This window comes from Falco rusticolus, chromosome 4, assembly GCF_015220075.1.
Source record: "Falco rusticolus isolate bFalRus1 chromosome 4, bFalRus1.pri, whole genome shotgun sequence".
In the NCBI taxonomy this organism is placed as follows: domain Eukaryota; kingdom Metazoa; phylum Chordata; class Aves; order Falconiformes; family Falconidae; genus Falco; species Falco rusticolus.
The window spans coordinates 78450868-78467408 of record NC_051190.1 but is presented as its reverse complement, the minus strand read 5'-3'; the positions used below and the strand labels follow the sequence as shown (position 1 = coordinate 78467408).

The following is a 16541-nucleotide window of genomic DNA, read 5'->3' as shown; positions in this document are numbered from 1 at the left end:
AGTTAGTTACCAGAACTATTCAGGAATAATAAAATAGTAAGTAGATGGCTATAGCACTTTACCTGCCCACACAGAGACAACTGTTTTATGGTTTTTGTAATTTTTTTTTCTTTCCCTTGGGTACATGCCTAGCAAGCAGTACACAACCAGGAGTTTTCAAGATTTGCTTTTCATTCATCTGCTTCTCTACAGACTACTGTTGGTGAATAAACGGCCTACCCTGACTATGGCTATGTGGCTATACTAACAAGACAGCAATGCAAGGCACTATTAAAGTAATGCTCAGGTCATATATGCATTTACCAGGACAGCCATGTAGGGAACTGCCAGCAGTTCCATGTACCCAAGGGAAAGGAATAACCATGGGGTCTGCCAACCATCAGCTAGGACTGCACTAACAAGATGAAGGTATGAGAAACTGTCAGACCTCATAGATAATAGGATGGAAAATAGTGGCTTTATGGGTCACTGACGGAAGGGGAGTCACCAGGGCAACTATATCATAAACACCAGAGAGGGATATCACCAAAACTAGGGCCAGCAGCAGGGCCAGTAGTGGAAGCTGTGAATAGGAGTAGGTGGCTTCCTTGGGAGGACCCGAGGGTGGTGAAGGGCTGCAACCTGGGAAAGGGGGCAACGAAGTGAATGATGAATTGGGGCTGACTGGGAGAAGTTCCTGTCATTTGGGTCAGGACAGAGAGCCTACTGCTCCCACTGTGCTTGTGACTGACTTCTGGGACCCGGCATCTTTTTCCCTACCCTTGCTAAGGGAGTGTTTGGAGCACCCTTCCTAACATTTGCGTCGGGGATGCTGTCACATTGCCTTCTCTTGTAACACCTGGCACAGTTGGCAGGATCCTGCTCTAAGTAAACATAACTGGAAAAAAAGAGATCTGGTATAGAAGGGGCTTTTGCCTGAGGCTCAGGGAAGCACAGATGAGGCAAGATGGCTGTTAGAAAGGTGGAGGGGACTGAGGAGGTCCCAAACCAGGCTTCCTTGGCTGCAGCAGAGGTTAGGCTTTAGCAGAATCTGGTTACTAAGTACCTCAAAAACAAGAGGCAGCTTAAGGCTGCCTGCCTTGTTGCAGGGGCTGCTAGGTGGTCATGAAATAACTGTTTTGGAGAGCTGTGTTTTGAGAAACAATTCTGAAACTGTCAGTCTGTTTTAGCTGTGCTGCAGGCTAAACTGCAAGTAAAAACAATGAAACAGACATGATGGAGTCTTACGTAGGGAGCCTGCACATGGGGTGAAAGTGGCACTTTGAGGGGGCAGTGGTACAGTTGCATCCCACCAGCCCTTGTCTGGAGTCCCAAGAGATTGTCAGTGTAACAAGGGCCATGCTGCAATCCAGGTACCTCTGTTTTCTCCAGCCAAACCTCTCCTTGGCATGTCTGGTGGACATGGAAATCATTCACTCCATGGTTAAGAGTGACTCCTGCTCAAAGCCCCGTATCAGTGGAGCAGGACTCCCAAGTAAGGAAGCTAGCAGCAGCCATCCTCTTGGGCCAGCAAGCTACTATGACTCCCCTCTCTGCTCTGACAGTCCAGAAGGGGAATGGTTTTATGTCCCAGTTGGTTACGGTACAGAAAGCAGTCTCTGAGTCTGAAATGGAGGAACAGAATAAAATTTGGCAAAATCTCCTGAGGAAATTCAGTTTAGTGGAGCTCCCAAGGGAGGCCACCAGAACGCAGCGTGCAGTGAAGTACCATGCAGGAACTGAGGGCTGCACCCAGGAGGCAGGGAAAAGCCTTGTCAGGGGTGTTGCTGCAGACTTGTCAGGCAATCACTGGACTCTCAGCTGACCCTGGTCACCATCACCACACCTGTTCTGCATGGGCATGCACACATACAGAACGGGTGTTGTGTTCATGTGCAAGCAGCCTGTGCATACAATCAGAAAGTGCTTGTGCTTCATCAGGGAAGGGAGGCAGGGCTAGAGCACATAATGAAACATAATCAGCATCAACAATAGGGTCAAAATATTTTAGCATGCAAGGCCACTTCATCTAGTTAACTCTGACAGAGTTGAGCAGATAGGAGAAAACAATAAAAGTTTAATAAATACTAACGCTAATACAATGTCTGTAGCTACACTTTTTGTTAGAAGACAACAAATGACCCCCAAAATCACAGCTTTATTAATTTAAAAGTAAACCAAGGAAAAAATCCAATCATTAAAAAACATACACCTCTCTGCAAATTTTTACAAGTAGTGTAATTACTGGCCTGAAAGCCTGATTACCAATTACAAAAGCCAAAACTGATAGTTATACTGTGCCAGAATATGCACACACTCCTAATCCAAAACATTTCAAAAACATGCTGAGTATCAAAGTAAGCATCTAATTTAATGAAATTACATAATTTGACACAAACAGGTATAGTCAAGCTGAAAACGTTATAAATTAGTTTTCTTTACATAAGAAAACGAGACATTGTAAGTTAGTAGCTGCATTCACCTGGACATGGAAGATATCAGGAAAATTTACTAAACATTGTTACTACAGAGGAATAAAAACATATCTTGACACTTACAAATCCTCACTTCCAAAAAGCAGAAGTTTTATTGCCTGTATATATAAATAGGGTATCATCCATTAAACCCCAGTTTACATTTATAGATCGAGAACATTTTGAAGAGCTCTTCAACAGCAACATGAGGTGTGCAAAAGTACTGGAAAGAGAAATAAATACTCTAACAAGAAAAAAAAAAAAGTAACTGCTCTCCCATGCCTACAAATATCAAGTACCTCTTTGATTTTAACTTATAAAAGATCTTTGTCATTTAGGCAAGAAATTTAGATCAGAATAAACATAGCAGATGTATTACAACATTAATGCTAAATCAGAAAACATAACCAAATTCCTGAATGTAATCATGTACATCTACAGAAAACGTTTCCACATTCTAACTTGTTGCAACTACACTATAGCACTTAGAACCAGTGGTATATTACAATATATTCTCTTTCAAAACACCAATTTTCACAGTCCTGGCAATAGGGTACCAGTTTATTGCTAGCATTCCATTTAGTATTTCATAGCACTCATATACTGTTTCTGCTAGTAAATAAACACACACCAAGTAAACTGATGTTATTATCACATACCTTAAAACAGGTTTCTTTTCCCCTAATTTGTGTGAATTTTGTTGCCTACAAAATGAAGGACAACAATACCGATTAGCTTCTAGCACAGTATTCGCAAAGTATCATTGACTCTCTCTTAAGTTAATAAATAATCTTAATTCCAGCTGGTAACATATGGAGAACTACTTGTGGTCAATGACCTAAAATTGTGCAGCCTTTTCGGAGCAGATTGGTGTCTGCTAGTGACCAGAAGCAGGATTTATATAGGTTGATTTCACACTTCCCAGAGTATTTCAGAAGTACAGGGATGTGCCAATTATCCAAAAGTTTTCAAATATTTCTGTAGTCAAGACTCAGCATGTAGTTTAAAACTTGAATATTTACAAGTCTCCAGTCCTTGATATTTCAGATCTTTACAGTACTATGTTAAAAATTAATCAAATGAAGTCCCCTATAGTTTACCTGCACTCTGTACTGAAACAGACACAACTTCTCAGAGCTCTTCTCTATGATATAGACATCACTAGGAGACAAAGCCCCCAAATTCTTTAGCATTAAAATTCACATCAGCTATGTATGTAGGTAAATTACATAACATCTTGAATTGCAAAGATGTTGTTTTACTATTAACAGAACTTGGAAACAGAAAACGTGCATTTTTCTTCAAAATAAAATTCTTTAGAATACAACAGTGGCACTTCGAATGAACTTACAAGGAAATGATCATTTGTGTACAAGAAAGTATGATCAAACAATGAACAGAGGAATCCACAGCATCATTTTGCATTCTGAAGAACACCTTTCAGGTGTTATTTTGAAGGCCCACTTTCACAGAAGATAAACACTGCTTTGTTTGGAAAACAAATAAAAGGGCTGATGAGCATTATCCTGAAAACTTTTAATAAAATCCAAAGAGTCCAGAATTCCAGGAGTGCTTTTGAACTGAAGTGCTTCAGTCCTCTGAACAAGGACCACATACTATACACCCAGAGGCTCATCTGAGGAATACCAGTTTCTACCAAGCACAGTCATGCACACGTCATTTTACTGATCTGATAGCAATTTATTTTTTCACAGTCAGTAAGTCACAAATGACCTTTGTCTAAAATATATGCTTGGACTATAACAGACATCCGTTAAAGAGCCCCACATTTTTAAACAATATTTACGCCTGGACAGTCTCTGCTGGAATGAGATTCCCTGTTGTATCCAGCTGCATACACTTACAAGAGCAGGCAGAAACCGGGCATTCAGTATGGTCCCTAGACAGCAACAGCAGAAAAAAAGATAAACCAGGTAGAACTAACAAGCATTTTGTAATCTATACATTTCAGTATGTGCAGCAACATAGTATCTTAGAAAAAGTCAGCATCATAGTTAAGTTTGCATATGTTCTAAACCAACAAAACATTATAATGATAGTTACAGCAAAGGAGGCATGTCCTACTCAGTGCAGCATACACATGTGAAGTAAGGAAGATTTTAACATTAACTTACCTGAACCAGCTAAGCATATGCCCAGCATGTCCACCATGCCTACAGTTGTGACACCAAGTAAACCAGTTGTTGAACTGGGCTAACTTCTTGTCTTTGCTAAGATCCACTTTTTCATCTGATTTGGATCCTCCTGTGCAGAGGCAAACCCAACCCCACAAATACCTTGTAAATCATTATGCTTCATTTATATTTCAGTCCCAGTAACAGTATTAGAATAAATTTGAAATTAGGAACATTATGTGAAGTGGCCTGATTTTAAAAGAGAAGTCAGTAAAATTATGAAGAACTGGTGGAATGCCAAAACAAGAATTACATTGCTCAGCTGTTGTCTCACATCTTACGGACGTGCTAAACTTGCCTGTTAAACAAATTTTACAGACAGAATCTCTTTCAACAAAGTTATGAAAGTGATTTATGTTCCAGTGAATCATGGGCCTGTCTTAATGCACGTGAAATGTTCTGCTTTAGAAAAAGCAACAAAATCTAAGTTATGAATTGGAACAATTACAATATAGAAGTCATAACAGCTCAGTGAAAGAACGAGATATGTGAATAGATGACAGCTGCACAGCTGCTCATGGCTTTATAACAAGACTCATCTAAAAATATGGACAAAATCAGTTTCATTTAGAACTTGTGTAATGCTGAGCTCAAGACATTTAGAAACAAAAGATTCTAGTCATATTTCTTAGCTGTGACAGCATGACCCATGCATTCTTTCATATTTAGCGACAGAAAGTATACCACATTGAATTTATTTTCTCATCCTCTTCCAGCTAAAAATCAATTAATTTACATTCCAAGATTTCTGTAGCATCCCTACAATTAATCTCAAGAAAACACACTTCCCATTTCTTACCGTTTTAAAGCTCACAATACTGACCACCACAGTACTTGAATCTTTTAAACTGTCTAATCATGGAACTTCACTGACAACCTCACTGGGAAAACTGTCAGAACCAAGTAACTGTGCATACTGTCTCACGCCAAAGAACTGAGACATAGGTTTCATCAAGAAATCAGACAGGATGTAAACAAGTTTTCAATTATGGCCCGTCTTCCTCAAAATGACGAGTATCAATATTTACAGTATGGGTACAAATAGAAATTAAAAGGTGCAACAGAAGGTCTTCCAACAGGAACTGCTAATTAGGCCTCTAACTAGTGCCCGAGCTGAATAACTAAAACCCACTGCATCATACCTGGACAACTGGAAACTGGTGTTCCCATATTTATCAAGCAAAGTGCACAGCGAGGAAGGGGCTTACGGCAGCCAGGACAGCTTGTAACTTTTGACTTAGTTGGTGAACCACTAACTCCATATTGGCTAAAACCTCGCCCCTGATGAGGAATAGCTGAACAGCTGTAAGAGATTGATTTTCCACAGAAATTGCAACTCACAAACACCTAAAGAGAACAAAAGCCCATTAATTTTTTCGCTTGGTTCCACTTTTGCTACTCCTATCAGTGAATTCGTTCAAGATAGCAAACACGTATTTACCAGGCATTCTGGGGAGTGCCCTGGAAAGCCAAGGCTACTTTTGAAGGCGTTTCTAACATCTTGGCTTATATATGTGGCACACAGTCCTGAGAAGGAGGCCTTAATGATGCTCACTTACCTCAAAAAGCACATAAAAACATGCACAATTAGTAAAACTTGGAAAGGTAAGATAATAAAAAGCTGTTATCTGCAGTAATGAAAGAAATTAAATTTAACTCTACTTACTGTATAATTAAATGTGGTCTCTCCCTCCTTAGGGAGGTGACCCACTCTACAGTCCCCAACATGAGGATTTTCGTAATAATCTTTGTATATCTTATGCCACAAGTTGTGACCTGGTACCAAGGACCACGTATTTTAAACTCTTGAGGGGTTATTTATGTTGATCACATACAGAAGAAGCAGTAAACTCAACTCCCTCCCATTTGGACCAGTACAGATGCAGCTCTCCTTAAACAGCTGTGATGGATACATGAATTCAAAACCAGCCTTCCTTAGGCCTTCCTTGAGCCCTAAGGCTTGTGATGCACACACTTAGCAGACATGAGAGAGGGGAAGGTGCTATGGTAAGACCATGTTGGCTAAAAATGCCACCAGATGTTACTTATTAGCATTTGGACAGGGCGTTAAGGTTTTGGTTTAGCTTTTGTTCAGAACTGATAATGAAAGTTGCTGTTCTTCACTTTAAGTTTAAGGTTCACGGGCTTCAAAATATCTTTGAGGTTTGCTTCAATTAAAAGAGCCAATTTGAACAAGTTCTTTGTTAGATCCCCTAGTTTCAGCACCATCCTCACCCTGACGCTGAATTCACCTGGATGATACATCTCTGATTTTGGTTTTCAACACGGGAGTGGAAAAAAAGTTTTCCTAGAAAAAAAGTGTTGAAAAGTTAGTTTCTGAAAGACAAGCTGTTATTTGAAAGGAAAAGATCAAATAATTTTTAAAACAATCACATGAATAAAATGGTAGGGAACCAATTTCCTAGATTAGATATGAAGAAATGTAGATTTCTTTACCATATTTCTGTACCCTCTATCAAAACAGTTATCAAGTCCTTTCTAAAAAAATATTTTGAAAAAAAACCCCACAGCTACTTTTTTAGGGCATTTAGGGCAGCCTTAGTTGAAATCTTTCTTTTGCACATGAATCATGATGAAAGCCAAGGTGCAGCCAGCAACTTTTTTTCTACAGAAGTACCATGCCACCTTCCCTTCTGGACTGGTCATACTTCATACAAGAATTCCATTTACCTGGGCTAAAGGTTTTGAACTGGGATCCAGCTTACTCCTATGGATATCAAATTCTGCACGTTTGTGCCAAAATCTCCAAGCATCTAGGAGATTCCTGTAGTTCTCAATCCAGTACTGAACCCTCTCATCCTTAAGTACATCTGATGGAGAACCCTAAAGCAGGCAGGAAAAAATGTCACACACTTTACAAAGCGTACGACAACATATGGGAAATAATACGTGTAATTTATCTAGAAAAAGATTAGTTTTCTATTAAACTGTAATGTGACTTTGATAAAAATTTTCTTCATTCTGGCTCTGATTTGAAAATACTGGTGCTGCCGTCCTTCTAAAAACTCGTTTCTGTCAGATGAAGGATTATAAAATTCTGTCACATACCACAGTCTACCACTGTTACAATTACATACACAGTTAAACACACTGTTGGCAATAGCTGCAACTGTATGAGGGCCAAGACCAAGTCCATCATAAAAAAAACCACCAAACCCAATGCCTACAAACAAAACCCCTCACCTCAGTCTTCTATCAAAATCCTGGAAGCAAAAAAAAAAAAAACCAACCCAAAACTGAACCTGTCAGGAAACACACCACCAGTAAGCAGGGGTATGGTTATTCCCAGTTCAGCCAGTAAAAAGGACTATGTTTTCTTTTTGCCTCTTTCCCCTACTATCTCCTCAAGCTATCTCAACAAGAGAGAGTGAAGAGACATGTTTATAGTTAACACTGTGTGTGTTTCAGATTATTCCACAAAACAGGCATTATATATAACATCCACATTTATTACAGAAAATACTTTTTAGTTCACATGATTCAGTACTATACTGCTAGAGAAACCACGTTTAGTTCTCCTCTATAAAGGTGGTTTTTTTGAGTGAAACACTAACCTGTAACATGCAATAGCTTGCTGTCTGGACATCTCCAGTTCTGTCAACGTAACTTTCCATCAAGTCAACTCCATCTTTTGTCAGCCCTGTTAACAGTATTCCCTCCAAATTCCCAGCATCTTTCATTTCATTAGTCAGCTTTTCAATAAACCTGTTCAACTATAACAAAACAAAAAAAACCCAAACCCCTTAGCTTTTGCCATCTGTTCATTCCTTCCGAACTCATTTACATCAGCATATGACAACAGTTCTCACAATTTGAACAGGTTTCTTTAAGAGTGCCTGCTGCTAACAGAGTATGCTACTTGCTAGTTGGTACACAGGAAAAGTTACATGTTTATATCTACTACATTGCAAGAATTCAAGCATTTATCAACGAACTTTAAGCCTGATAAGAAGTGCAAAGAGGGAGGTTATGTATTCTTTAAATACTTCAGTGAATCTAAAGGGAAACATTCCTGCTGTAAAACCAAGCCTTAATTTGAGAGAATGCAAGTATCTGGAAATACATAATAAGTACAAATAACTCTAGTAAAACAGACATACAGGTAATGCAGTAGCATTTAACAAACTAGCAAGTCATGAATACTAATTAAAAAAAACAACACCAAAACCTGAACAAGGAAAAAACCAAGAAAAATCAAGCTGAAGGTACAAACTGAAGACCAGATGGTACCATACCTTATACCCTACTCTGATGCGAAAACCCAAATCACTCATGACTCATTGCTTCCACTGCTCACCTGTCCATTCCAGAGTTGCTTCTTCCTCTAAATAAAGCCCAGCTTAACAGTTTGCTTAAACGTGCAATCACAAACTTACCTGAGCATCATTGAGGAACTTGCAAGCAAATGCCACTCTGTCTCGTACAGCTACATTATTTTCATACTTTGGAGAGAAAAATGGGAACACTAGCATCACATGCAAGTTTCCATTTTTTCAATACATTGTTTATAGAAGTCAGAACATTTGCACTATTGTATAACTAACACTATGAGATTGATTATGTACAAAGAAAACATCACATCTGAAGAAAGCTAACACTAAATATCAGGTTAATCATTTATACTCAGATACAGGTATCAGAGCAAGACTGCAGCTACTGGAACAATTACTCAAGCGGCAGGAAAGCCTGGTACAGCACATCCTGCGTGGTTTATGAACTCTAGAAAAAGAAACTTTGCAAGGCATGTAGAGCTGGGCTTAGTTCTTCTAGCATATTAAGTCAGGAGTCTCACAGGTGGAAGAAAAAACAAACCAACCTTCATTTGCCATATTTAAAAAATAAATAGCCTAACTACTCAATTAGTTCCTAAAATCACAACTAAAAGTTAATAAACAAAACAAACAAAAAACCTCAAACAACCATAAAAACTTAAGTCCAAATACCCAGAACACAGATTTCTCACAAGTATATTGGCACTCAAGGTACAGCAATGCAATATTTACTTTTTGCTTCTTGGATTTTACTAGCTGTGATACTGAAGGAAAAAAAATCCTTGACTAGATTAATTCTCATACTTAGCTGTGCCCATGTTTTTCCTTCTTGATATTCTCAGAATAGAAATCGTGATTGACACTGCCAAAACAAGGAGATGTGCTTGGCAAAATCTTTTTCACGCAAATTTCAACAGATCTCAGTGAAGTAAAAATTAAAATACCCCCCCCTTATGATCTTGTCCGTTTCCAATTTATCAATAAAAAACAACTATAAAGTTACTACCTAACATCCAGACAACACAAACATTCTCTCTTCAAGTGAGGAAAAAAAGACTCAGGTTTCTCTCCTCTGGAATTCTTACCCTATTTTTTTTACTATCCTAAAAGCACCATATGATGACAACTTTGTTTTCAACAGGTTTAGGCCAATTACCTTGCTACAAGAATCCTCCCTTGGGCTAAGTAACTCCTATGGAATCAAGTATTTCTGTTGTTCTCTAACCAAGGATCAAGTATGTTACTCCTCCAAAAGGCTCAAAGTATCTAATAATTAAAGACTGAGTTTGCTCTTCACATAGCAATTTCAGAAGATATGAAACTATTCTGTTTACTGTTTCAGCATACAGAAATTATTTTAACAAGTAAGCAAGGAAACATAAAATACAATTAAATCCAAATATAGCTTGATGTAAGTTCTGCAAACTCCCCTGCGCTTACTCTTTTTTGTGCATTTCCATTATTAACCTCTCTCCCCATTTTTCCTCCTACTTGAATTATTTTGATAATGTATTTCTAGTGGCTCAATAATTCCATGCTCAAAAAAATTTCCTCTAAAAGAATGTGTGGACTGTATTAGATATTTTAGCTGCTTATGCACGTTTTGTTCAACTAACGTAATATTCACTAGTATGAGATGTCTACTTAGCAGAAAAAAATGTTATCTGCCCGCATCAGGAGGAAGTAATACATTCTATGTGAGTAATTCATGGAGCATATAACACTTCCCCACCTATGTCTGTATGTATGTGTATATGTATATATATATATATATATATATATATATATATACACACATGCACCTATTATTTAAAGCAATTTTAATGTAACAGAAATTTACTCACCAAAACACCATCATATGAACCAGACTCGCTTGTCAGGAAAGCAAACATAGCACACAAGTAGGGATTGTTCAATTGCAGTCTTAGAGTACTGCACATTTCTCTCCAAAGTGAGTTCTTCTCGTCCGTGTAGCCTGATAGAGCCATTGCCACTACATTAAGGTTCAGATCACCTGATTTATTAAAAGCAATCAGTGAAACAATATTCAACTTAAGTACTTGAAAAAAATCCAATTAAAACTGTAATTGAAAATATCAGTTTGAAAGAGAACATTTTGTCAGGATACAAGACAAAATGCAGCAGAATTAACACTAGCTAAAATAAATGTGCATACACTAGCATTTATTAGTTTCTGCTTTAAATGCCTCTGTTCAGGTAAGTTACAGCTCTAAAAGTCACGTGCCCACATGCATGACAGCCTGCATAATACTTTAAGCAATATCACACTGGTGTGGTATTTTGAAATAGCTTTGAACTGCTAATTGTGTCCCTATCACTACCATAAATAATTGTCATGACCACGATTTATATCCACAAGAAGTGAAAAGATAGGATTGTATATATAGCTATCACTTAACAGACCTAGCTGGAGGATGACAAATGCATATAGCAGCTTCAAGATAACAAGTTTCCTAAAACCATTAAATCTATTTCATCTCACTATTCATTCTGTCAGAAAGTTCAATTTTATTTTTTAATTTGAAGATAGGGTGTCTCCGCTCTGAGCCTTCCCTATGGAAAACACACACACACTTTCGTCCACCAAAAAGGGACAATAGTAAAAATAAAAAGAACCTTAACAACTCCCTTTGTGTCTTACCTACCCACTTTAGTAGCAAGATAGTCCTTTGAATTTAATAAGAGAACACAGATGCAAATCAGAGTTTAGGAGGAATACTGGCAAGAAAACAGAACAAAAATACCTCCATTTCTTGGCTCCAGTATCTTAACTTCTCCCTCATACTTTGCAACTCTTACCAAATATTACTCCAAAACAAATGTTTTCTGCAGATCCTGAACATTACATTTCCATTATTCCACAGCCATTGCACTGGTGGGAAGCTACATACAGCCCAACAGAAGGAAATACACATGACAGCTAGCCAAAATGCAATTCCATTAAAATAAAAGAATCTCAGCAGTTCAGTACGTAATACTTTCTGGGGTATGCATCAATAGGAACTTCTGAAACATACAATCTGTCTTAACTACACAGTGAGGCATATGATAGCCTGAAGAATAAAATATCAGGATTCATCAGATTCTCTTTTCTGCAGTATCTTCCATAATTCTGTTCAATGAAAATAATCTACTAAGGTAATATGCCAAACTAAAAGGTACTAAATACGATATGCACCTTTTCCCGAGGAAGCCCCTTTATTTAGGATTTGTATTGCTCGCCGTATGTCCAAGTTGAAAAGTGCAACAGCAGCAGCTCGCTCCCAGTCTCCTTCCTGTTCCAATGAATTTAAGAAAGGTTCCACATCTAAGTCTGTTCCCTTCTTTATCCACCCACAGAGCTGCAAAGCCAAGGATCTCTCCTCACTCAGATACTGAATAATATCTGCCTGTCTATCAGCTCCACTCCTGCTGTGCCTGAGGTTCTCTGTTGTTCCTAGAAATGGGAAATAAGTTAAATTATGCTTAAATCACAACTTAAATTGCCATCACAACACAACACTTTGACTTCAATCATAAAGAATAGTACAAAAGCTGAGTATCATATTTTAGTACTTTAACATCACTAAAAACTCCATGGTAAGGAGCAGCATACAAAAGATTATTTTGATCTGCTAAAAATCATCCATCTGAACTTGACACACAGACTCCACTAAGTCTTTTTTCTTTTCTCTACCCCCTAAGATTTTGGAGGTCCTCATTAGAGTTGACAGGAGTTATCAGTATGTTCAGTTTGAAAATACATAACACACAGTCAAATACCCGCTCTACCAGTTTTCTCAGCAAGCATCAACATGCTAGAAGCTTTCCCACCACTGAAGTTATTTTTTGCTCCAAGGAGCATAAATAATAATAAAGACACATAATGAATAGGGAAGGAAAGATTCAAGTAATAGATTATACTAATAAAAACTTCACTGAGCATGAGAGGCATAATGCGATGCACCAGGGGTGATTACCACTTCAGAACAAGACAGCTTATTTAAACACAGTTACACAAAGTACTTAGTACATTAGCAGTGACTACAGTAAAATCAGCTTCCCAGAAGCACACCCCTATGTGAAATTCCAAAAAACATAACAGTTAAGTTGGGAGCAAGAATTTTCAGTGCTATAGTCAAAACCCAAACATTTGAAATAGTTCAGCTGAAGATTTACCTCTGAGGATACTTTGTTTTCATGATTACTGACTTTCCAAGAACACTGAAAATTCTGGAGATTACTGCAATATGATCTGTTAATTTGATATGTGTAAAACACAAATAGAAATACTTTGTTTCTATATTTTTAAACACCTCTTTCAACAATATTTAGAGACAAACCCATGAGAGCATCATTCTGTAAATATACTACAATAGAACTTATCAAAGTTGGAACATTCTTACCCAAAGATGACTTCACGATTGTTTTAATGCCAGCATAAACTAAGGGACCTTTGTTTCCTGTAAGTTTTTGATCCATATCTTCAGTATACTGTTTCATAAGTATTTTCATGTATAGGAAGCTTAATTTTTCCCAAGTGTTTGAAACCTTTTTTTTTTTGTTAAAGTCACATCCTATTAACATATGCAAAGTATTTGCAGGATGTTGAATTATATTTAAAGATTTTAATGTATTTAATATAACTAGTTTACATATAAAAGTGCATTACTTCTTTAGGATAGTAAAATAAAGGATATAATGCAGAGTGTACCAAAGTGATTTCAGCTGAGGATCTTCATTTCCAGCCAGGAGGTGATTTCTCCAAACTTGTTCAGTATCAAGACCATACCTTGACAAAGCTCTGAGCCGCATTTTGGTTGCTATGTCTTTTTCCAAGGAACTAGCCTTTCCTTCTTCTGTACACTCATATAAATGTCGTCCACAAGCCCACATTAAGGATGTTACTGGACTCCATGCGAGAGAAATCCTTTCAAAAACTGTGAAGTCAGACATAGTCCTGTTGGGAGTCACTACTACCATTCGATTTTGACTTGTTGGATGCCAGGCAAACGAAGCAATGTAGTTTTCACAAGGTTGGACACTTCTTTCAATTATCGTTGGCTCAGTTTCATCTCCAATAGGAGTGGGAGTATGCTGCATGTCATACAGTCTAATAATATTACTATCCCTTGTTAAAGTAGCTAATAATCCAGTTCTTGTTGGACACCACGCAACTTTTGTTAAGGGTTTTGGTTGCTCCGTCAAGGTCAAAACAGGCTTTTCAAATTTTCTTAAATCCCATATGGCCACCTGACCTTCATAGAAGGAAGCTACACGATCATGGAAATAGGGATCGACAGTCACTCCTTGGACAGCCTTGGTGTTTACAAATATTTTTTGGCTTGTGTTCCTCAGATCAAAGATAGCCAGATTTCGATGCATTCCAGCCAAAAGCAGCTTCTGATCCCGTGGAAGCCAACAGAGAGAGAGACAAGCATCGTTCTGTCCCAATTCATAGAGTGGCTTTGTTACTACCAGTCCTGCTTCCGGATCTCCTGCTGAAAGTCTTACTTTCTCTGTAGCAACTGCAGTTTCTGGGGCATATTTGCTGCTGATATCCCAGATCAATACTGAAAAGTCAGCCCGATGTTTATCTAACCCTGCAGCAAGCCAATTACTATCTAGTGGGTTCCACGCAAGAGTATTGCATTGCCGTGCATGTTTGGGAACAAACTCTTTACCTATCAAATCTTTAGATTTTGAGTTGTGATCTTGACCAAGGCTAGTAAGTACCACTCGACCATTGGCCTGTCCAACAGCAAGGAGACATTCAGGATCGTACTTTGGATACCAAGCCACACATTTCATATATGGTGTATCTGAATTTATTGACAATAGCGTAGCTGTAGTTTCTTCCGACAACCGCAAGGATCCTGCCTTGAGTTCTGAACTTACAGCAGAGTCAATGTGATAAAGGCTCAATTCCGAATCACATACAACAAATCTGTCAACATGGTGCGGGGCCCACAAAATATCAGGTTTGGAGCCACTCATGTTTAGGGTAAGCTTACACACAATTTAAGCTCTTGTAAGAATATTCAGGTGATGTCCATGCATATGGGAACTGTTGAGAAATAATTTGGAGGAATGTTATCAAAAACCAAATATCTTTGTAATCTGAGATCATCTTTAAACTAACAGAAGTGTGGTTCTGAATGACTTTTAGCCTAAGGGTTTAATGCAGGGGTCCTCAAACTTTTTAACCAGGGGGCCGGCGCGCGGATGCAGTGGCAGGCAGTCATCTGCGGCTGCTTGGTTCCCCCCCCAACCCCCAGCGGGGGGGTCTGTAAATACCGGGGGCCAGACTGAGGACCCTGGGGGGCCATATCCAGCCCGTGGGCCGTAGTTTGAGGACCTCTGGTTTAATGCATGTACGTTTCAGGCCAAAACCTTAACCGCCCTCTGCACGACAGCACTTCCCCCCAGCAGACTTTGTGATTCCTGGTGTATACCTACTGAGACAGAACCAGCGCAGCCACCTACAAACTGACAACAGGATCTGCTGGGTTTACAAAACGCCAATATTAAGGAAAGAGAGATTAACTGAGATGTGATGCGGCATGATATGTGGGTGTGCTGCTGGTAAAGAACCACTCCCTAAAACATGTAGGAGAAAATTTCTGCCTAATTGAAGTGCTCTAATTGACAAAAATTAAGAGTCTGTTTTGTCTGAAGTCTGTTCCGTAGCCTAGAAAGGCTTGCCCTTTTCGAAGATTTCTACAGAAATACCTTATTCTACTGCTCCTAAACTCACCTTCTACCCCAGCATTACCTTGTCGTAGTTCACATTTGGCCTAGCAGCATTCATAAATATACATTACTGTTAAACTCCGTTTACACCTGCCATAGCTGCACACCCAGACCCATTTTACGTGTCTATGTACAACACCCCCCCCCCCCCCGCAGATCCTACAAACCTCTTCCGTAATTGCGGAGAGGGCCACGCTGTACTGGGAACTGGGAAGCATGGAAAGGGAGCGTTACGTACTTCTCCCAGGCCCCCTCTGGGTGTCTCCTGGTTACGGCCGGCTCCTGCGCGCCGCGGGGGGCAGGCTCCCCGCCCGCCGCTCGGCCCGCCTCGCTGCTCCTCGCCCAGGAGCCGCTGAACGAGAAGGCCCCACCGAGGCCCCGCGGCGGCGGGAACGGTGCGGAGCGCGGCCGACCGCTTCCCTCCCACCCTTTCCGGGCGCGGCAGATGCTCACCCACCCCGCGGGGCCCTCCGACACCACCGCCACCGGGAGGGGGGGAGGGGCGACGACACGACGCGACGCGACGCCCACCGGCCTTGCCGTCCGAGGAGGAAGAGCGGCAAGCGTACAAGGGCTTCCGGTTGCGGGGGCAGCGGGGAAGGAAAACCCGTGGCGCTTCCGGCGCGGGGGGGGACAGAAAAGCTGCCGAACTTCCGGCGAGCGGGGGCGGGGGGGCAGGGGGGCGGAGCGCCTGTCCTGGCAGGACCCCTCCCTCCCGCCCGCCGCCGGGCCGCGCTCCTCCCCCGCCCCGCCGGAGCTCCCACCCGCCGGAGCCCCGCCCCGCCGGAGCCCCGCCCCGCCGGAGCCCCGCCCCGCCGGAGTCCCGCCCCGCGGGGCTGGCCGGCTTA

General features: G+C 40.2%; 1 protein-coding gene across 8 annotated transcripts; it reads right to left on the bottom strand.

Moving 5' to 3' along the window:
- Positions 1 to 2036: 2036 nt before the first annotated feature.
- Positions 2037 to 16295, bottom strand: MIOS (meiosis regulator for oocyte development). 8 transcript variants are annotated; one of them, XM_037383103.1, is made up of 11 exons: positions 15861 to 16294; positions 13641 to 15007; positions 13347 to 13445; positions 12140 to 12397; positions 10785 to 10954; positions 9046 to 9111; positions 8224 to 8382; positions 7340 to 7492; positions 5791 to 5995; positions 4589 to 4718; positions 2037 to 4353 (listed from the first exon to the last, which is right to left on the bottom strand). In XM_037383103.1, exons 2-11 carry the CDS (start codon positions 14935 to 14937, stop codon positions 4257 to 4259), a joined length of 2634 nt encoding a protein of 877 aa, XP_037239000.1. In that variant the 5' UTR covers positions 14938 to 15007; positions 15861 to 16294; the 3' UTR covers positions 2037 to 4256. The 8 variants fall into 8 exon arrangements, 7 of the variants coding, with proteins under 7 accessions (XP_037239000.1, XP_037239001.1, XP_037239002.1 ...); XM_037383104.1 differs by having other exon boundaries at positions 15932 to 16294; XM_037383105.1 differs by having other exon boundaries at positions 16147 to 16293.
- Between the last annotated feature and the right edge of the window lie 246 nt (positions 16296 to 16541).